Consider the following 24,276-nt stretch of genomic DNA (forward strand, 5'->3'; position numbering starts at 1 on the left):
TTTTTTAGGATGGAACATATGCACCTTAAATATTATATAGATAAGAATCCAAATAGAAGATTTATCCTAAATTCTAAGATGGGTAACAAGTGAGCAGAAAGCTGTGAACGTGGTACTGAGGTTACCACACATTGCCATCAATGGGGCTGCAACATTCTGACTCACTGAGCAAACTCTGGGAATCATGAGTGGAGCAGAGACTTCACCTTTATTGGGCCTATGCATTTACAACAATAAAGAGCAAACAAAACTTGTAGCTGAGGAGAGAGTTCAACATAGATGTAAAAAAATACACAAAAATTCACAATATCTGAGTGTAATAACAAGATCATTGATAAAAGAACCCTCAACTGGCTGAAAACAAGACAAATTTCAGATACATAATTTCAAAAGGAACAGAAAAAGGCTTGCCAGAGCATTAAAAAAATCATCTTTTCCTGCATTTTTGAGTTATCTTTTTCTCTTGCTTTATACCTTAAGAATATAGAAAATGACTAATCCAACACTGTAGGTTTGTTTAATACAGTGAGCATTCCAACTGAGAAAACATATCAGTATTTTTGCAGTGCCTTAATCCTCTGTTAAGACTACCACCTATGTAAAATTAAGATGATGTGATTTTCTTAGAAGTATTAGGAACCAATTTTCTGGTTAGTTACTATATACGCCCCTCTACATTTTTGATTGTTGTCTGTAAACACAAGAAAGCTGACAAGTTTTGACAGGGCAAAACTACATCAAAGGCCTTTTTAATGTCATTCAAGACCAGCAAGAATAGATTAGAGTTTAGATTTTCGGACTGATTTTAATATTAGCATCCCTGCAATCTCCACTGATAAACATGTATGAGCACTCTCAATAAAAACACATCTCTCAGTAATGTCTTAACTCGGTGAATGGAGAGGATTCTGTCAGCTACTGAAAATGGACTTAAATTAATTATTAATAACTGATATATATATATAGTTTGCAATATTTTTGCATAATCCAAAACCACTTTATTTTCTAATTTAAAGCCCTCAATATTAAAGTCATTCATGTTTATGACAGATTTATCTGAGTATCACATGTTAATTCCAACAAAGCTTTAAAGAAGAACTGAGAAATCCAGAGCTCTCACACAGGAAGAGAGCCGTAGGGTGGATGAGGCCCACAGCTTCTTATGACACAACTTCCATGGAAAAGATGCATACCTTGTGTTACCCAACAACAATACGAAAGGACAAGGTGAGTTGCAGAAGCTATTTTATAGAAAATTTTATTTATTTTGTATCAAGTTGGAAGAAATCCTAACTCCTAAGAAATGCAACCAAAATGCTACCCTTATCCATCAAAATGTAAAGAGAAGGGAAGCATCTCCCTTTAAACCAGAAATTCTTAGTATCTGGCTCACTGCCAATTAAGAATGTGAAGCAGGAGGCATTTCAACACCTACACAGTCTGTAATTTTCCAACCACAGAAGATTTTTCTTCTATTTCTACCAAAAGAGCTGCACCATAGATTTTCTTTAAATATTAAAGACTTCAGAATTACAGTGAATTATTGCTAAATACTCAGATGTAGACATTTTCGTACTAATAAACATATTAAAATAAAGGTTGAATCTTTTCTTCACAGTCACAGTAAGCTCAATGCAATGAAGTTGCTATTCCTTTATTAACAGTGCTAACTATAGAAGAACTCAACAGAGCCCTATACTTAGAACCAATTTAGCTCAACCTCCTTTGTGCTAACAAAATCCACATACATAATACCATTTAAATATAAAACTTCAGGACTCATCTTCTGAGTTCATTCTACAGGAGATCCCAGTGACTTTACAGCACTGGGAATCCTCAAGCAGGGAGGAACTCTCATGCCTGAACACTTCTGTCCTAATACTCACTGCCCCTGTGACACGAGCTTCTCGCTGCTGGGCAGCAGTACTAGAATCATAGAATCCACCTGGTTGGAAGAGACCTCAAAGATCATCAAGTCCAACCCTACCATGGTTACTAGACCATGGCACTAAGTGCCACATCCAGTCTCAGCTTGAAAACCTCCAGGGATGGTGAATCCACCACCTCCCTGGGCAGCACATTCCAATGCCTGATCACTCTCTCTGTAAAAAATCTCTTCCTAATATCCAACCTAAACCTTCCCTGGCAGAGCTTGTGTCTGTGCCCTCTTATTAGACCAGGTCTAACTGCAAGACCCACTGAAGAGCATTTCTCAAGCACTTCTCAAGTGCAAGCACAGCACTAAGCCTCTCCCTCTAGCCCCTGCACTTGGTTTCATTTGTTTCTTCTACTCTCAAAAAATGAAGTCCACATTGTATTTGGGACTGCCTTGAGACTGAAGCAAATCCTCCTAGAAACCATTCACAAACATATGAAGGACAAAAAAGTGCCTGGGAGTAGTCAGCCTGGATTTCTGCAGGGTAAATCATGCCTGACTAGCCAACTCGACAGCCTTCTACAACATGATGACTGGCTGAGATGGTGGAAGTTGTTTAACTTACTTCAGCAAGGCTTTTGACATCATCTCCCATTATATCCTCATAAACTGGTGAAGTACAAGCTAGACAAATGCAAAGTGATGTGGACTGAAAACCGAGTGAACTACTTAGTTTAGAGGGTTATGATTAGTGGCAAGGAAGCCAACAACACATCGTTTACCTTATGAGTCTACTGGGGTAATAGTTTAATGTTTTCATTAACGACCTGGATGATGGGACAGAGTGCACCCTCAGTTATATGCAGGTGACACAAGACCAGGAGGAGGGGTTGACAGACCAGATGATTGTGCTGACTAAACAAGCTGGAGAAACACACCAACAGGAATCTTATGAAGTTCAGCAGCAAGAACTGCAAGTTCTGAGCTGTACAGGAATAGCCCCATGCACCAGCAGAGGCTGAGGCCAAACAACTGGAGAGCAGCTTGGCAGGAAAGGACCTGGAGGTCCCAGTGGACAACAAGCTGACCAGGAGCCAACAACATGCTCTTGAGGCAAAGGTAGCTGACAGCACCCTGGGCTGCACTCAAAAGAGCATCACCAGCAGCTCAAGGGAGTTGATTATTCTTCTCCACTCAACACAAGAATCTCATAAACAGATGGAGGCGAGTCCATCACAATATCTGAAGCGTTTAGACAAGAGGGATTTTTAAACTTGAGAGAAATCTTAGGGGCCTTATGTAATATGTATAAAATCTGATGTGAGACCATAAAGAAGACAGAGGCAGATTCTTTCCAGTGGTGCTCAGTGACAGGATAAGAAGTGACAGGAAGAAATTCCACTTGAACCTTTGGAAAAAAAAGTTCTTTTATGTCAGAGTGCTCAAATACTGAAATGAGTTGCCCACACGGGTAATACAGTCTCCATCCACAGGATTCAAAATCCTGAGTTCAGGACAAGAATATATTGCTCTAATTGACATTACTTTGAGCCGGGAGGTGGACTAGATGATCTCCAGAAGTCCCTTCCTACTTTGAGCCGGGAGGTGGATTAGATGATCTCCAGAAGTCCCTTCCCACAACAACTTTTTTATGATTACATTCAGGATAGGACTTTCCAGTTTTACAAACTGTCATCAAGCTCAGGGAAGACAATAAGATTTCTCAGATTAACTTTTACACCATTTTTTAAAAGCAGACTTTACAAAACAACATGAAAAGAAGTTTAAAAAGTACTCAATTAGAAATATTTGTATCTGGAAATGGATGGAAGGACTACAGCTCCTTCTACAGCATGAAGTAAGAAGATTAGTCATTTAATGCTCTCCAAGACAATATTACTACAAAGGACTCTGAAAAAGAGAAGATAGAGTTCAATCTCTCTCTCCATCATTCACACTAGCCTACAAAACATTATGACAGGAGCAGAATAGTATTGTAAAGAAGAGAGAGGTACAATGTTTACCCAAGCTCTAACTAAAGCTCTGTGTGTGAACAGACTTTTCTTTAACACTGTGGCTAATTGTACCAGTTCAGCAAAAACTGTTTGTTAAATAGCCATTGTTGAACCAACCACTGCAGCCTGTGCTTTGTGTAAGTTACTTTTGCAAACCTAGAAGTTCTGATGGATGACTGCAGAGGATTTCAGTGTTAACACCCCAAAAGTGACATTAGTTTCAGGGCAAGATGCTAAAATGTTCAGTAGTTGTCTAAATTTGCATTTGTTTGCAAAAATTTTCCAGATTTAATGAGGGATAGTAGTTGTCTAAATTTGCATTTGTTCAAAACAGAAGCAAAAATTTTCCAGATTTAATGAGGGATTAGAATAACAAAATTTTTTAAAAATGAATAATGCAGACAATAATTAATTAGGTATTAGAAAAATGAAATTCACACTCAGACTTCAAAAAGGGTGCCCAGAGGTTGTGGGAATCCTTGGAGACATTCATAACTCATCTGGACAATGTCTGGAGCAACCTGATCTAACATCAAATTACATCAGACTTGGAAGTTGGCCCTGCTTGAACCAAATGACTTCCAGGGGTCCCTAACCACCTAAACCATTCTGTGGTTGGGATTTGTAAATCCTAGACTTAATTTCCTATTTGTTTAAAAGCTCAGTATCTGACAGGATTTAGGCTATACAGAATGATTCAATTTCAATTCTCCTTCCAGGATTTCTGTTCTACTGTACAATCTACTGGTTGCCAAGGCAAACTAGAAATCCAGATAAATATTTCTGTCAATGACATTAAAGTGTGTGGCCCATAAGACTTCCCTTGAGAACCTCCTTTAGTTTATTGAGCAGATTTTTACATAGCAATCTTTCCTATGCACATGGGTAGACACAGACTCAGAATTGATTAAACTGCTCTCTAGGTACTGCTCTTGCTAAGTAAAAACTGACTCTTTTACAAGAGTTTTCGCTAGGGTTTTTTTAGTTTTGTTTCTTACTGGATAATTCCAGGGTTTTAGTAACAAAAAGGAGAAAAATATAGAAAGTAGAAAAATGTCTTGAAATCACAAATCCTGATGCGCGATTTTAGGAGTAATTTTCATTTTATTTTAAGGTGAATATTCCTTTGATAAAACATAATCTGGTATTTTCTTTAAAACCTTCCTTTTATTATGTATGCTTACATTTCAATTATACTTTTTAAACATAAATTATGTAACAAGAGTGTCTGAACATCTATTTGACATTTACTGTAGTAAGTATACTATACACAGATCCAGTCCCATGGAAAGATCTGTCATTTCATTAAAATAACTTCCTTTAAGAGCTTCAGTTGAACAGAGAATCATGAGCTGTGACAGTCTTGAATCCACATATGACAAGGGAGATTTTACAGACCATAAGTGCTAGACAAAACTGTTCGTACATTATCCTCTACCATGTTGCAAATTCAAATAAAAATATCTGGAATCAAAATGATGCTTTAGCTGGCAATTTGCCCTAGTATTTGAAACTGCAAAGATACACAAGATATTTGGGATTTATTTTTAAAGTCGGACACCTGATGTAGGAAACTGTTTACAATCTGGCATTGTACAGCAACCACTAAAAAAAAAGAGGCTTTCTTCTCACAAAAAGCTAGCACAAGAATATAGAAAACATTACTCATTAATACACACACAGATTGTGTAGCATATTAACTATTTCATATATTATAACTAATCTTGTGTATTAAAATACAATATTGTGGCTCCTGAACTGTGTGCTGCACTTTCCCCACTGTCAGAAAATAATTTGAACATCAGTTATGTGAGCACTACATGCATCAACCTCAAAAATAATTTACGCTGTCCTAGAAGCTAGTAGCCTTTTCCTGTATATACTAATACACCATCACTTTTAGGTATGCAAGGCTTTATATATATGAAATTTACTAAAACATGCAAAATTCTAGAACAGGGATATAAACCAGATTAGGTCCAAGACTGTGATGGGGCCAAAGAAGCATTAGGCAGCTGTCTTTTAACTCTTCCCTCCTTTCCCTCCCTTCCTTTGTTATCTGTCCAGCCAGAGCAAAAAAAAAGAGAAGAAACTTTATTTTTTGTGGCTTCTACAGACCTTGCTGAAAATAAGATTACCATCTGAAAATGAAATATCATATTAACATCAGCTTTCAAGAAGTCACAAGTCCTTATAATATCACAGGCTGAACATCTTGCAATTGACATTGTAACCCTTTCCTCGTAAAATCCAATTTTCAAAACCACTTTCTCATCCTGATCTTCTACTTAAGATCTATGTGCCCATGGTCATTTTACAGCACATCTGAATAAAATCTACATGATCCATACATTAAAAAAGCAGAAATAAGCTAATCTTGCTACATATTGGATCATGCACCACTACACATGAAACTTCTAGTGCAATTAAAGTAAGAATCAAACCCACAAGTTTGGCTGCACAGTAGTTTTGTATTCTTAGCAACCTTGTTTACCAGGATCAGTTTGGTCAACTTACGTCTTTTATTTCTGTTTGCTCACTGAGCAACTGTCAAAGAAAGAAAGGAGCTTGTTTAATTCATACAGATACTACTTTCTGTCCCTGAGCCAAAACAAATGCACTGTAACAACACTGCAATTTCATTCTTCCTAATATCATCAATTTCTCTGAGTTTATACACTAACTACAATGAGTAAACATTTTTTCTCACTTGAATGTTAAGAAAAGTTTCAAGAAAATTAAAAGTGCCTCAAAGGAACACATTTCTCCTCTCAACTATTACCCTAATATCAACGTTATGAGCTCCTAGAAGATTAATGTTTGGTCTTCCTTAGAGGACTTATAAAGCATATTATGGTCCCTGGGTAGTATGAGACATTTGGCATTTTTTGAGTCTGAATTTGAAAAGTAAACCAGTCTTTTCACTCCAAGATAAAGCAATCTCCAATTCATAGGCAATACAGCAAAAACAAGCTAATAGCTGTTAGTATTTTTTGTTCTGCCAGTTCTCATTCACTAACCCAAAATTTATAATTTTCATTTTCAACAAGATTTGTCATTTCACCACATGCATTATGTGCTGTAAGAAATCCTCTGAAAAAGTACAAGACCTGTAATTTTTCTACACTGAAAGGGGAAAAAAATAAATATCACAGACGCCAACCAAATTCTAGAAGGGTAAAATACTTCTGTTGGCCTAAATTTCTCTTATAGTCTAATTCAGGCTCTCTTTTCTGCTTTTTCTATTAGTGTGTTTCATGCACAGTTAGCTATTTGCAGCATCAGAAATATGCACACTTTGAATGACCCAATAAGTACTAAAATCTACTTAGAGTCTTCTTCAGCTCGTGGGTCTTACATGTATGGGGCACTATAAACAACAGACCCAAAAGCTTCCACTGCATTACTTATCTGTGTGTCTTTCTATCATGCCTTCCCATCCTTTCTGTCCATCACATATTCCTTTTTGTATCAATCCTGTATCTTTCTCATAGCAATTCTGATCTAATAGTCGTGGAAGCTGATGAGAATTTCTCACCAATATTTAAAGGCTGTTGATCCAGAAAGCTGTACCTGTACCTTTCAGCCTCTCCTTTAGTAAACTCACTTACAGATCTAAAAAGAAAGTCCATTTTTTCAAGATTTATTGACTGCTCTAACAGAAGTTATCACTTCCCTTCACCTCAACCCTTGCTAAGAGTCTCTTCAATCATTTAAAAGCAAATTATGCCATACTTATTCCATTAGGAATTCCTCTGCATACCATTAAGAAAAGCACATAAAGCAAAACAACTGTTACTGGTCTATTTGCCTACATATGCTTTGCTTCATTAAAAAAAAGACTTTTCCATATAAGCAAGAGCTTTTTTTTTTTATGTTGAAGACCATGGTAAAAGCCTGAAATAACCATAACCTTCTAAGACTTAAAATACAAGGAGAACTTTTATCCATCTTTCAAAAAACGCCAACTTTTAAAACCAGACTTACAAGTACCAGAACAACAAAATCTAAGTTGCTGCATCAACCAGTAAAACATAGACCAACAGCAAATAAAACATACTTAGGACAAAAGTTGACCAACTCTTTTCAGAATCACAGACTGGATAAAAACAAAATGCAAATATAAAAGACCCATAGAAACATTACAAATAATGCTGAGTACAGAATGAAAGTACAGTGTGAGTACAGTGAATGGATGAAAAGCCACAAGTGTAAAGAGACTGACCCCAAGGGTTTGAAGCTACTGATCACAGCATTTTCCCTCATACGCAAAAGAAACATATCTAGATGTCTTAGATATTGTATATAAATACATCTATATATCTAGACACTGTAAGGTATCATATATACTATGGTATATGAAATCATAGTCTAGGCTTATGTTCCTATTCGAAAAAAATAGCAGCAAAATTGTGAGTACTAAAACACATCCGAAATTTTAGAAACTCTTCATGTTTTGGTTGCAGAATCAGCTCTTTTTTCCCAGCCAAAGAAATCTGACTGTGGGCTCAGAACGACTTCAAACAGTTAAAACTAAATTTCTAACAAATTATTGCAATAGCCCTGGTGACTCAAAAGAGTAAAAATAATTAGAAGAGGGACACAAAACTGTGAACTTCCTCCTCATACGAGCTAGCTTTTAGACAGCTCAGAAGTGGAAAGACTTGCTGGTTTGCCTTCTATTCATTATTTAAATAGTTTCAAGTAGTACTGGACACCTACTTCAGACATCAGCAATACAACGTCAAAGAACTAACTCTAGTGCTGTTTCCTCATCCATCAGAAGCAACCACAGATCAAAGGCAGTTTCCTGAGGTAAACATGCAAATAACTAAAAACTACTTCAATTCCAAGCTGCTGCTGATTCATGTTCTGTCAAACAGAAGAGTGCTTTACTTGATTCATGTTCAGTTTGGGAAGCAGGATGAAATTCAGCTACCTAATTAAAATGAAGAAGGAGTCATGTCTCTCAAAAATGCATGAGATTTGTTCCACTGATGGCATAGAGCTTGGAGTGGACAGACAATCAAACTAGATAATACAATGAACATAATTAACAAATTGAAGTGATGACTCAAGTCTTACAAATTTCCAGCTTTCTGGCAGAATAATTTCCAACAGTAGATAAAAATGAGCATTGTATATACAGATAATTAAGTTGTATTTCCATTCCTGTTAAAACCATTATGAGCACACCATCAGAATCCTCCTGCCTACCTGTGCTGGTTTTGGCTGGGGTAAATTTTCTTCACAGTGGCTAGTATGGGGCTATGATTTGGATTTGTGCTGAACACAGGGTTGATAATGCAGAGATGTTTCTGTTATTGTTGAGCACTTACACAGAGCCAAGATCTTAACTGCGTTCTGTACTGCCACACTGGCAAGGAAGTTGGGGGTGCATGGGAGGTTGGGAGGAGACACAACAGGGACAGGTGACCCAAACTGACCAAAGTGATATTCCATACCATATCACATCATGCTCAGTATATATGGAGTGATGGCATTTCTCTTCCCTTCCCAAGTTTATGCATGACAGCTCCCTGCTCTCCTGGAGATGGTAGAACACCTGCCCATGGGAAGGAGTGAATTGATTCCTTGATTGCTTTGCTTATGTGTGGCTTTTGCTTTCCCTATTAAACTGTCTTTATCTCAACCCACGAGTTTTCTAGCTGTTACCCTTCTGATTCTCTCTCCCTGATCCCACAGGGGGAGGAGTGATCAAGCAGCTGCATGGGACTGGTTGCTGGTTGGGGTTAAATCACAGCACTACTCAATTATGTTTAACTAATTATAATCCTAATAATGTTCCCTACCTTCAAAATCACTACAATGATTTTAAATAGCCTTTTGTTAGACTATTTTTTTTCTCACATACTCATATTTTACCTTACTTCTCATGGTACAATTATCCCAAAAAGAGTTTGACATTCTGCAATGGAAAGAATAAATAAAAGCATTTACCAGTAATTCCACCCACATTTACTAAAATTAGTTCAGAATCATCTCTGGAAGAAAAGAATATCTCTTTCCTTTGAATGCATGTCAAATATGCTTAGCTGCACAGATCCTTCCCAGCATCTATTCAATGCTAACCAACAGAATATCAGGCTTATCTGTTTACTATATTACCATCAATATCATTTTATGGAAGAAAAAGTAACACGGAAAAAGAAAATTTACAGTAACAGGCAATCATTGATACAATACCATTCACACACCATTTCTCCCTCATCTCTGCTTTGGTTTGTTTGTTACTGACAAAAACCAGAATTAACTGATCACTAAAAGGTGTGTGACAGTAATTTTTTAGTCTAAAATCAGGGTGGAATATTCACACGGGTAACACTTTTATTGGGTATCTGATGTGGCATCTATGCAAATGTCTACCTACTGGCAGAATTTACATTAAACACAGCACAATGTTATTGTAGTGCCTAAAGAACTCCGAAGTTCTATACAAGTATCACAGGACCAACATAGTCTTGACAGATGTCACACAAAACCATCTCAACTGGCATCCAGTGTGTAGTGCCCTGAAGATAATGAGCTTAAGGCAAACCCTCAGTCACAGGGATGAGGGCAAAGAAAAGGAAAATAAGATGTATGAACTTGCAAGGGAAGGAATAGCATTTGGGGGAAAACAAAATCAGGCTTCTGTATGGTAGACTCAAAAAGGGGGTGCAACTGAATTAAAAAAATCCAAAAACCTAGTACTTGCATAAAAAATCAGATAAAGTGAGTCATGGACACCTCAAATGACCTATGATGTACTAAAATCTACTCAGAACTTTTTTCAGTTCATGAGTCTTACAGGTGTGGGGCATTATACAGAACAGATCCAAAACCTGCTACTTTCCAGTTGTTCATTTAAAAAGAAGTGAAACATCTTCTTCATTTAATCAAGAACTAAGATGAGGCACTGGAAAAGTATTTACTTAAAGCCTTCAGAATTGACAGTAAATATGTAAGATACAAAGATCCGGATGTTCATTTCACTGCTCTGTCTACTCTCTAACACATCATTTTCAAACATGGTTTAACTGATCAAAGCACAAATGTATTTATCTGCCCTTAGAGCTGATTCTTCCACACCAGTATGCACCTAATAATTTATTACAAACTCATGGTGCAAGTGTTTTGTTCATGTATAATACAACAAGCAGGCAAGGTTCAAAAGAAGTTATGAGTAACCCTTAAAATACACCTACAGTTGCCTTTACTTGATGATAAAAATATGAGAAAATAGACATTCTCTTGGGTTGCAACCTGTAGTGAAGAAGGTTAATTTTAAGCAGTCATCATTCTTCTCTCCAGTGATTTAGTGGTTACTACTTGATGCAGTTGCAAAAACAACAAAAAAATTTACATCTTGCCCTGAAGACTATGAACTAATTTCCAGCTCCCAAAATGACAGAGAAATAGGTATCCTAATCCTGAGCTTTGAAATGCAATAACATAAAGGAGATTAACTGTTTATAGCAGGAGAATTTTGGTGCAAGCAGCAATGAGGCAGTGACTCATGTTTTGCTATTTAATATGGACATAAATCCTCCCCCTCAAAAAGCTCAGTTACAATTTCAGCAGTGAAAATGGCATCTTTTCTGTTTCTCCCTTTAAAGATGGAATTTTCATCTCTAAGCCTGCCCAACAATGTAAGTAATATTACCATGTAAATAAGCATGTTAAAGCAGATGCCTTTCACATTTCTCTTTTACATATGTTTATTCTGTCAGAGACAATACAATCAATTCATATTTACAACAAAAACACAGTTAGCATTTTTGAAGCATTTCCTTACTGTCCCTAGTCCAGCCTTCTCAATATACTCTTGGGAAGAGAAGTTACCAAGCGATTTTACTAGGGAGGAAAAAACCCCAAATGAGTATATACTGCTCTGGAAAGTCAGACCACAAGCTGGTCAGCTGCACAGGCAAACAGGACATAATCCCACTTTGTAGACATAAACTACTGCAAGCAAAATGCAATGGTATTATTGAGTGCAACAGCATTTCTCCTGCTGGAGAGACAGGAGATAATATCAACTGATATTATAATATAATATCAGTTGATAATATCAGCTCCCTGATATTATATCAACTGCATTGTCAAATGATTTGACCTACCTTGAATCCAACTTTCCTGCTCTTCTCCAGCTGGTAAAGAGATATGTTTTGGAGTTATATAAGCAGCTTTGAACAACTTCTATTTAATTGTAGCACAAACTGGTGGCTCCAGTGCTTAATGTTGTTCATCAAAAGTCATAGGGAGGGTGGGAGGGAAACTAACTGGTACCTACCCAAATTAATTCACTGTTTTTACTTCAAGAGTTTTTACTAGACGCATGAGTGACAATTTGGACACAAAGCTATTCCCCTAAGCAAAAAAAAACCCCAAGGCCTCAAGATGTAGCACCTTTTGCACTTTTATTCAAAGTTACAGTGCACTGCCATTTGAAAGAAATAAAACCAAATTGTATCATTCTGATTTAAGATACATTGGGATACATTGTGACATTCCACAGTCACATGGAAGATTAAACTTTAAAAGCCTACGAGAAAAACAGCTTAGGAAAAAATGTCTGTATTGATCTATTTACAAAGCCTTAAGTATTCTCTTGAACTGGATGATTATTGGAAAAAAAGGCTAAGGACAAGAAGAATGCATAAATGTCTTTTGGTTTTCCCATTAGAAAGAATGTAAGACTGCTCTTGGAGGCTTCAGTCTGGCATCATCACTATATATTCCTGTGACTTAGTAATGCTGCTCACCTTTACATAATCTTACAATTAGGTTTTAAAAAACATCTGAAGTCCTGCAAATACCTTCCTGGTCATTCTAGCTAGATAAAACAAACCCCTAGTTACTATCATATTATTTTAAAGGGTTGGAATGGACCATATAGAGCATCCAGTCCCAACCCACCCCTGCCCTGGGCAGGGACACCTCCCCTCTAGACCAGGTTGCTCAAGGCTTCATCCAACCTGGCTTTGAACACTGCCAGGGTTGGGGCATCCACTACCTCCCTGGGCAACCTGTTCCAGTGTTTCACCACCCTCAGAGTAAAAAACTTCTCCCTAATATTTAAATTTCCCCTCTTTCAATTTATACCCTTTATTCCTTGTCCTATCACTACAGTTCTTAACGAAGAGTCCCTATACTCAGCTTGGGTTCATACACACGTAAAATGACGCAATTCCATTCATGTCAGCTCATCTATCCCTGCTTACACACTGCCAGAATCTGACTTTCTTATGCTATAGTAAATCTGAGAACAGTGGAAGAACGTGAAAGTAGGCACTACAGAGAAACTCTGGGACTGAGATCAGACTGTAGCATGTTTCTGTAAACAAAGCAAGAGTCATTTTGGAATTATGCAATGACTAAGAAGCTTTGTCTATCTGTAGTCTGTGAGGAAAGGTGTAGGTACCCAAAACCCATTAGTATGGAAGGTGTAGATGGGCAAGATGTTTCCACACAATAGCTAATGAGTGCAATAAAGCACAGCAATTCCCCTTGGTCCTGCTGTGAATTGATACGACTGACAAGGGGTGACTCAGCTACTCTGCACATGAGAGTTGTACACATTCTCAGATCCTCCAGTCACGCAACATGGAATAAAGCAAACTGCTTCTGAAACACCTGCTGCCAAGATACGGAGGAATACATCCAGAGCCTGGTATTTTTATTCCTTAACATTAACCCCTCGTAGGGTAATGCTGTGCAAAGAGAAACACGCAGAAACATTTATTTGAATGCAAAGGAAGCTAAATTGAGGAATTTAAATAAGAATACCTTCATCATCAAGAGTCTGTTCGAATAATAACACGGATATGAAACATCTGGTACATTTTCCTGCTTGTATAAAAGTATCTGGCAGGGGCAATAAAGCATGCCTCAGATAGATGCATCCAGGAGATCTAGCAGAAGTCTCCAAGTGGTTCGTTGTCTCTTTCCTCATTCTGTTTTATTATGACTCATAAAGCAGAAAGACATTTTTCTTCTGTAGACAGAGGTGTTCATCCGATAGGCTAGAGGGAATTAGCATTCAATGGCAAAGACTCCATCTTGTCAAAAAGTGTCTCCATGAGACCAGCAAGGCTACTCATGGAGAGAGGAGCAACTTCAAGAACTGCAGTAAATGTGATAGCCTTGTAAAACTAGTTTTAACAGACTGAGAGATAAGGGTTAGAGAAGTCTTATTTTCAAAGCCTGCAAAGGACACTATTGATGATCATAATGGAAACGCCAATACACAATCTGATCTAGGGAAGGAGAGGGAAATCAAGATGTAAGAATGCGAGAATAACATGTTATTCTCTAAGGGTGGGTTTCAAGAACAACTCACGTGTGATTCCCATCGTTACTAAGTTCAAGCGAAAAAGATTGTGGCACTTTTGTATCACTGGTCTGTCTTCAAAATTCTTTCCCTGAGGACATAACTGTTCTTGGCTAGAGATGCCTCTTCTGGCCTCAGGTTTGGAATCTGAAGTGACCTTCTTTTTCAGGTCCAGAGTCCTGTAATTGTGTATAACTTAAACAATTGGTTCTTTAGTTGTAATATGGATTTTGCCAGACTTGTCAACAGAAATCCTTACTATATAAATCAATTTCCTCTTCAGTTTGTCTTTGAGACCTAAAGGGAACTCCTCTCAGACAAAAAGCTGCCCCTGAAAGATTAAGTAAAATGCCCCTACCAAAGTTGGAGAACTTCTCAATGAATAATCAAGACCTCCGTGAATTGCTTAGTCTCAAGAACTGTCTACATTCCCATTCTGTTTTTGCAGCATAAAAATTTCTATTCAGGTGATTAAATAGTCCTGCTTTTTCCAGTGACATAAAGCTTTGGGTTCCAAGGCTTGACAAAATCCAGGGTAACTCAGTGTTGGCATTTAGGATACCAGCTGGTGGAACAAGGACAACATTAATATTACTAAAGTTAACTCTAAAAATAGCTAAATGAACAGTTCTACAAGTATACCCCAGAGAACAGGATTAATTTTAAATCTCACCAAAGCTATTTCTTGTCTCATTCCAAATTACTCTGTCATAGCATATTAGCTGAGGCACAGACATAGGCCCAAGCTTGCAGCCCTAGTTCCTGAAGTCTTTAAATTAAAATCAGAATTTCACCTCAGTAGAACAACTTCCCTTTGCAAAGTGCAGCACTGTGGACGAATACATAATAGAGTGTTATCTGCCTTGCCTTGAGGAGATTCAGAAGAGTATTTAAACAGCCCTGAATGTAAAACTATGTGGTATATCAGCATTATGAATCATTCTTTTGAAGGGTCTCAGAGTACTCAGACTTCTGGGACAAATAATGGTGCATGCTACTATACTGCTTTTAGGGACAGAGTAGTTGGACCAGCGCTAACTGTTTTTTCTTCCTTGTGTCAGCAATAAATGGAGTCAGAGTGCAGGACCATGGAAGCATCACACCATGACATGTAAAGGGCTTCCTATGCCTACACCAAAATATTCCACAAAAATCCCAGAAGGAATTTGCAAGAAAAACACATAAGGAATTGGTTGGGTGGTCACATCCAGAGGTCAATGGCTCAGTGACAAGTGGTGTCCCTCACCGGTCTGAACTGGGACCAGCGTTGCTAATATCTTCATTAATGACATAAATAAAGGGATCATTGCACCCTCAGCAAGTTTGCTGACAGCACCAAGCTCAGTGGTGTGGTTGACACTCCTGAAGGATGAGATGCCATCCAAAGGGACGTGGATAAGCCTGAAAAGTAAGCCTATAGGCTTAGTAAAACCAACTACAAGATGCTGCACCTGAGTCAGGGCAATCCCCACTATCAATACAGACTGGGAGATGAACAGGTTGAAGGCAGCCCTGTGGAGAAGGACTAGGGGTACCGGTGGATGAGAGGCTGGACATGACCCAGCAATGTGTGCTTGCAGCACAGAAAGCCAATTGTGCCCTGGGCTGCATCAAAGCAGTGGGGCCAGCAGGTCAAGGGAAGGGATTCTGTAAAACCAACTATGCTGCACCTGAGTCAGGGCAATCCCCACTATCAATACAGACTGGGAGATGAACAGGTTGAAGGCAGCCCTGTGGAGAAGGACTAGGGGTACCGGTGGATGAGAGGCTGGACATGACCCAGCAATGTGTGCTTGCAGCACAGAAAGCCAATTGTGCCCTGGGCTGCATCAAAGCAGTGGGGCCAGCAGGTCAAGGGAAGGGATTCTGTCCCTCTGCTCTGTTCTGCTGCTATCAATACAGACTGGGAGATGAACAGGTTGAAGGCAGCCCTGTGGAGAAGGACTAGGGGTACCGGTGGATGAGAGGCTGGACATGACCCAGCAATGTGTGCTTGCAGCACAGAAAGCCAATTGTGCCCTGGGCTGCATCAAAGCAGTGGGGCCAGCAGGTCAAGGGAAGGGATTCTGTCCCTCTGCTCTGTTCTGCTGTGAAATCACCTGGAGTGCTGCATCCAGCTCTGAGGTCCCCAGCACAAGAAGGACATTGACCTGTTGGAGCAAGTCCAGAGTAGGGTCACAAAGATGACTGGAGGAATGGAACACTTCTATAAGGAAAGGCTAAGAGAATTGGGATTGTTCAGCCTGGAGAAGAGAAGGCTCTGGAGATACCTTATAGCAACCTTCCAGTACCTAAAGGGCCCTACAGGAAAGCCGAAGAGGGACTTTTTACAAGGGCATGCAGTGATAGGACAAGGGGGAATGGATTCAAACCGAGAGCAGGTTTAGGCTGGATATTAGGAAGACATCCTTTACTACAGGGACAGTGAGACACTGGCACAGGCTGCCCAGAGAAGCTGTGGATGCCCCATCCCTGGAAGTGCTGAAGGACAGGTTGAATGGGGCTTTGAACAACCTGGTCTAGTTGAAGGTGCCCCTACCTGTGACAGGGGGTTGGAATTACATGACCTCTGAGGTCACTTCCTACCCAAACCACCCTATGACACTATGAAAATTCACTTGTGTTTCAGTCACTAGCACACAATAGCCATTATTTTACAGGGCACAACGTGAAAGAGTTCTCAGACTTACCACAGTCAATTTCAACTACTCTTTGAGGAATTTGTACATTTGATGTATTCTAAGACAAAATATTACATTTTCCCATCTACATCTTCATGGAGTTTCCACTGGATGCATTTCCAAGTCCTAACATAAATTAGTGCAATAGCATTAACTCTTGCCAAATCAGGCAAAGAATAAAAACATAAATTAGTAATATTGAGCAAGCATGAGGATAAAAGCTCCCTACGAGTACAAAATGTCTTTATAAACATTGGATCTTTCTAAGGATGGTGGTATAAGGAGAATTATTAGACATTAATTATGTGCCATCTCAAAATGAACTGTGCAGCTGTTGAAAGTTATTTATTAAATGTCAGTGCTCATAACAAGAACAAAGAAACCCAGTCTCCTGCTGGGCAACATGCTATTCCTGTATGGGATCTGTCATGTAGAAAGAAAGATACATAGGAAATATTTAGCTGGATATTCCTATGTAGAATGTTTCTAAAAGAGGATGATAAGGTCTTCCCAGGGCAACAGAACAGTTTTTAGAGGTTAAAAAAAACCCACAGATTCTTCAGCTGTGTTTAATATTAAAACAGGCATCCACACAGCTACCTAGTTTCTCCTTATTATGTCATGTGCAAAGATGCTCTGAAGCAAAAATATAATTGATATCTCCAGAGCAGAATTTGACAATGCGTAAGGAGGAGCTACCTGATCTCACACATTGCAGTTCTCACACAGACTTCCAGAACGTGATCTCCTTCTGTTGCCAGGTGAACCACCTAGCAGATGAGAGAAAGGCTGTGGATGTAGTCCTACCTGGTCTTCAGCAAAGCCTTTGACACCATTTCCCACATCACACTGTTGGAGAAACTGGCAGCTCCAGGTTTGAACATGTGCACGATTTGCTGGGTTAAAAACTGCCTGGATGGATGTGCCCAGAGTGGTGGTGAATGGTGCTATATCCAGATGGCAGCCAGTCACAAGTGGTGTTCCCCAGTGCTGATCTGCTGGAGGCTAGGAAGGCTCTGCAGAAGGATCTGGACAGGCTGGATCAATGTGCTGAGGTCAACTGCATGAGGTCCAATAAGGTGAAGTGGCTGGTCCTGCCCTTGAGTCACAACAACTCCATGTAATACTACAGGCAGAGTGGCTGGAAAGCTGCATGCTAGAAAAGGACCTGGGGGTGCTGGTCAACAGCAGTTGAACATGAGCCAGCAGTGTGCCCAGGTGGCCAAGAAGGTCAATGGCATCCTGGCCTGTATCAAACATAGTGCGACCAGCAGGACTAGGCAAGTGATTTTTCCACTGTACTCAGCACAGGTGAGGCTGCACCTTGAGTGCTATGTTCAGTTTTGGGTCCCTCACTACATAAAACACATTGAGGTGCTGGAGCATGTCCAGAGAAGGGCAACAAAGCTGGTGAACCGTCTGGAACACAAGTCCTATGAAGAGAGGCTGAAGGAATCGGGTTTGTTTAGCCTGGAGAAAATGAGGCTCAGGGGTGACCTTATCTGTCTACAACTGGAAGTGTGTAAGAGGCACCTGGATCTGACACTGGAGGATATGGCTTAGGGTTTAGGGGTTACAGCAGAGTGGCAGGTTAACAGTTGTACTTCATGGTCTTAAAGGTCTCTAACCCTGATGATTCTATGTTTCCATGAAACTAGACACCAGGAAAGGCTATCTTCATAAATAAAGCCAGTCAAACGTAGTGCTAAGTCTCCAAGACATTTCACCCACTCCCAAGCACTGTTCCCATGATGCTGCCCAACTCCTTTGTGCTGGCACAGGATTTTTTTAAGGTCCACAAGTCCTGGATCACATAGTTGATCTGTTTGATAAAACTACCCATAATTTTCAGGGTTTGCCTCAGATAAATTTCCCAATATGCTATGCAGGCACAAGGACAAACATAGTACAAACACTAGAAGAGGGAGAGTACTGGTACAGACATCTTCCTGCACTGACTGTGACCTGAGAAAGAAAACTAAAATGTAGCTTTTTCTCTCTCCTCTCTTCCTTTTTTTTTCTTGAGGCTTCTCAAAGCACTATATTATCTCTGCTCTGTGTACTCACAGCTGGTTCCTCAGCTGCAGTTTCAACTCAGCAAATATGATTAACAGAAGTATTTGCACAAATCTAAATTCAAATAAAAGTTTGTGACTTAGCATCACTTCTGGAGTCTACAGGCACACCTTTCAATTTAAAGTGAAAGAATCAATTTCATATAAATTAATTTATTTGCGTAACACAGTCAAGGTCAAGCAAGTAGTTTATCTGCTCAACTAAGCGAATCAGGGATGAAAGCTTCATAAAATTTAAGCTACAATTTACAAAATAAAAGGTGGGGGAAGACTAAAGAAATACTTTTTATGCTAACATTTACAGCTTGGCAGTATAGATGGAAGAATTACTTTCCAATATGCTTAGGGTTATAGCTGGATCTTTCAGTATACTGTGTATGCATCAGGCCCATAAGCTGTACAACTGGAATAGAGCAGCCACTCTTCATGATTATGTAACATCAAAAAATTGACCTAATGTTTGTATTAGAAAATCAGCTCCTAGTGCTACATATAAATGAAAGCTTTTGTTTAAAATCAAGGGTGAGTTGCTTGTACCTACAGAGAAAAGAAATTTTCCAAAACTAACATAGAGACTCAAAACCAGAGGAAAAATTTACAAAATCACTTTTAAATAGCAGTGGGTTTGACACTCACAATTAACAGCATATACTGTAATAAAAGATAATCACAATTTGAGAATAGCTAATCAAGGATGGCTACAATAAAATACAACTCTTCTTGTTGGTGGTGGGTTTTTTTAAGTCATGCTAAGTTTAGAAGCATTGAATTCTTTCCAATCTAGATAAAGTATCTATTGTGTCTTCAAAAACTCTGCTAAATGTTTTGGAGAGAGATTGTGTTGCTTTGTACACTGACAGATACAATCACTCCAAACCCAAAGTACATTATGTTCCCAAAAAGGTGAATAATTCAATCTTCCACCTTGCTAACTTATTATTACCCTGTTATTTTGAGTATGACAGAAATGTCAAGGCCTGGAAGCTTTAACACCAAGCAGGCACAAATAAACAAAAAGTAGCTGAATACAAAGTAGTACAGTACACACAACAATGTAAAATAAAAGCCCTAGGGAAATCTATCAGAAAAATCCTCAGGAAAAAACCCACCCTGCAATGCACATGCCAGTAAGCATCCTTGCATCCAAACCCAGATTCACACCAGGCAAAGAATACACACTTTTGGCTGTAAGCCATAAAAGGCTGAGCTACACCAAGACAAATAAATATAAGTAGCAACATCAATCAAAAATCAGCAAACATGGAAACTAATACTACAGACCTAAGTTCACAGCAGGAGTAAAATTTACTGTCCCTAAACTGCTTATTGCCAGCGTCCTGGTAGAGGTCACAATGCCCTGAGGTGGAATGCAAACTATTCAGTTGCTTCAGCAGTGTCTGGCAGCTTGTCTTAATCTGCTGATGGTTTTATGATAAACCATCAATCTCGACACTGACATGGTGGAGATGCACAGCTATTTTGCTCTTCTTGCTCTTCTGCTGGGCCAGCAATGTGCAAAACACAGGCAGAGAACAACTCTTCGGTGATTCCTGTTAGAAGCTCCAGAAACCACCTCAGGCTGAAGCTCTAAAACACAGACCTTAGACACACTGATGCCTCTCTGTCTTTAGGTGCCTAAATCCCTTTGATTTCAATGGGAAGTTCATGAACATCCCTGACAATCTCATCTGAGGAAGCCCAGTTCCTCACCCAGAATCAAGGTTAATTGAGATTAAAACAAATGACAGTCCAATTTGTTACCACATTCTTATTAAATTAAAACTTGCTTAGTCTAATTGCAGAATGTTACCTAATTAAAACAGAGTACTCTTGGCATCAGTGATCTAAAGTAGAAATTTACTCATGCTCATGTCACATTAAAGTGACTCTAGACACCAGGAGAGCTACTACTACGTCCTCTCCCTTTGCATGCAGAACTCTATCTGTATTCACACGATGCAGCAAATCAAGGAGTTGATTTAGCTGAAAACTAATGAGAGTAAAAAAGATCAACTTTAGCTAGATCATCTTGTCAATCTACCTCATTACACAGTTATCTGAAGCATAGCACTGCCAGAAAAGGGGAGACTGAAAGCAAAGTCATCCCCTAAAATTAATCATTAAAAAGAGAAACTTGTTAGGATTATCAAAGTTACAATTATCACCTTGGAATGTGAAAACAAACTATGATAGGTAACAACAGAAAACCAATTAAAATGAAATCATGTCCACATGAAAGTGAGGTCTCAAACAGGATTAATATGCCAATGTACTTACAACGTGCTAAAAACAATTGTAGGCATATAATCATGTCATAATTAAGAGAAGACAATGAACAGAAATTTACAAAATCTGTGACAATACATCATGGCTAGACACAGACACTGTGAAAATACAAAATAATCATTAGATGGATACAAATACATATTGCATGAGCAAAACAATTAACTTTACAATATCAAGAAGTACAAGAGCATGCCAGAAACTCCACAGTATTACTGGCAAATGAGAAGTGAAGAACATAAGAAGTGAAATAAAGGTGAACTGAAGAAACTGTGAGAGTTGGGAAATTAATACTTTCCCAAATACACAGCAAAGCAAGAATAAGTCAGAAGGGAAAAAGAAAATCTGTCCTCTCCAACTTGGACGTCAATGTACCTGTTTTCAGACTACAATAGTAAAAGACTGCAGGGGCAGAAATCTAGAAAAAGCAAGTTTCTAGCAGACATACAACAACTCTGCATATAAGCAAACCAGAGTATCTAAGCTCAGGAGTGCGGAAAAGATGTTTCAGACAGGTTTTGGAGGGAAAGGATGTGAAAAGAAAGTGGTGGGGTTTTGTGTTCAGAATGAAAGCCATTAAAATGTGAGGACTTTTTCTGAACTTTGACAGAAAATAATTAGCCAAGATTGGCTTTGTCATATCATCCAAAGGTTTCACTCAGTATTAGTCAACACCATTGCACTGTACAAGCAACACTAAAGATACTCTCAGTAAGTCTAAAATCTTGCAGATTAGGGTTACATAAATCAGTTACAATATAAAAGACAATGTGACACAATATTAAGTATTTTGATACTATTTGTAGACATTTAAGGTCAGATATTTTTTAATGCATATGGAGATAACACCATCCTTTCCAAAGGGGGTACAACACAGGCATCATCAACAACTCATTTCGATCTCACCAAACCTATTTTTATAGTGGGATTTTCAGAAAAGGCAGTGTCTTCTTGGAGAACATCAAGGAGAGTCCCACATAAGGGACAACTGAAGGACAGCAAATAATGCATCTGTGTGAGAAAAGGAGGCATGAAAATTCTGGACTCACATTACTGTCAAACAGGAACGGGCAGGGATATTGCATTATACTGGATTAAAAAATGCCAGACGAGCCAAAACTACGTCACTCTGTACACTAAATAAAGGATACTATCTGTGTTACAGGCAGCTTTTCAACTCTGCTTGCCTTTACTCTACTCAGTACAGGGAAGGCAATATACTATTGAACAGCAAAAGCTTCCACTGGGTAATTGCATTAACATACCTGGACGATCACAGCAAGTGACTGCTTTACAAAAAGTCTATCAAGCAGAATTGAAGTTACTTCTCAGCAATGAGAACAACACAGGGGCAAACATGAAAGCCACATCAAAAGGAAAAGAATGTTATGTCCCCAGAAGAGCTGCTCAAGTAGAAAGAAAGCAGATAAAGGTGCCAGGAGAAGTTCAAGGCCAGGCTGAAAAGCAATTGCTAAGATGCAAGATATGAAGTGGAACTTTTTGCTATTTAACAAGGCAATGATCTAGTTAAGACATATTGCTGGAGACATGATCTTCAGTTAGGAAAAGAGCAAAGAAATTTGCTACCACACAGGGAAAAGAAATACTCAACTACACTGACTGTTGTGAGGTATAAACCAAAACTGATATGCATCCCTTGCAGTGATATGGACCACATGCAAACTGTTTCCCCTGAATTCCCCTGGGGTCAACAGACTGCTTTGATTACACGAACTAGTAGCAAATCAAGTTTTAAAATCCTCTATTTAATGAATTTCAGCATTACAAAAAAGTCAACAAAACTCAGCATCAAAAGTAGTATAAAGTAGTACAAAAATGGTTACCTAAAAATAATGCCATGCTCCCCAAAAAGAGAAAATTAAGTCACTGAGAATATCTAACTCTAAAGATTGAGCACGGGCATAGACTAGAAAAGCAGTTAAAATAGCAGAATAAGCAAACTGAAAGGGAGCTGCAGCTGGTTCTCCAATTACTAGGTATTGTTCAAAAATGCATATTCAACTCAAAATCCCTCAGAGCATTTGTACTCTCAAAGATGATTTACAAAGTAGTTGAAAGATCTGTATTTTAAACTCCTAAAATGCAAGTTCTTCAAGTAGCTGCAAATAAATGGTTTCAAGAAGGAGGTAGAACAAAAAAAAAACAGAACAGAGGGAAGTATTAATACAGTATCTTTACAGCAATTGCTAAGAGCTATAAAACTAATCTCTCAAGTTTTCTCTACTAAAAGCCCAAATGTATTGAGGATGGTAGAACAGCTCTGTTATCAGCCTGTGGTAACTGTCCATGAGTGAATATTCACTTAGAGTGAATATGAACTCCCTGAATGACTGGTGTTATTAATGCAGACACTCAGGGAATCTTGCAAAATCAACTGCAGGGGAAAATAAGATTAAGTACAACTCTGTGCTGGTGAGGGACATATTAAAAACTCATAAATGTTTATACATGTACACAAGGCATCCTTTTCTAGGGTTTGTTTTGTTAAATTACAGTACCTATTTTTATCTTGCCTGTATGTTTAACATAGTAGAAGGCAAAAAAAAAAACTACGACTGAAAGACAGAAAATTAAAGGAGTGAAGAGTAAAGCACTAAAAAAGCCGAATGTAAGCATGATGGTCAGCAATGTTTCACAGCAATACTTTAGGAAATACCTGAGTAGATAAACAGCCCTTTCAATATCACTGAGTTCTTCATCAACTGTCAGTCTTTCTATTTCTTCTGGTGTCTGTCAAGTGTGAGATAGAGATTATGAGTTTACCATGCTTCCCTCTTTCACCATTTTAATCTCCTTAAAACAACCCCCTCCTCCCCACACATCCAGAGATAGTTCCATGAGCGATTTGATTTTATACTTCAAATCTCTAGCCAACATTTAAAATTCTATCAAATAAACCTTTCACCAGGAAAAGATGGAATGCCAGGGAAGAACAGTTCCATGCCAGGCACTATCACCGTTAAAGTATAAATAAGTCACATAGAAATTG

General features: G+C 38.6%; 1 protein-coding gene across 1 annotated transcript in view; it reads right to left on the reverse strand.

The window, feature by feature from the left end:
* PPP4R4 (protein phosphatase 4, regulatory subunit 4) overlaps positions 1-24,276 on the reverse strand; it is a 69,712-nt gene that overhangs the window by 45,104 nt on the left and 332 nt on the right. The window contains 1 exon segment of the mRNA XM_009082837.1: positions 23,944-24,017. Within this exon segment, the coding sequence (XP_009081085.1) occupies positions 23,944-24,017 (74 nt within the window).

The sequence above is a fragment of the Acanthisitta chloris genome, unplaced genomic scaffold (assembly GCF_000695815.1).
Source record: "Acanthisitta chloris isolate BGI_N310 unplaced genomic scaffold, ASM69581v1 scaffold2139, whole genome shotgun sequence".
Taxonomy (NCBI): Eukaryota; Metazoa; Chordata; class Aves; order Passeriformes; family Acanthisittidae; genus Acanthisitta; species Acanthisitta chloris.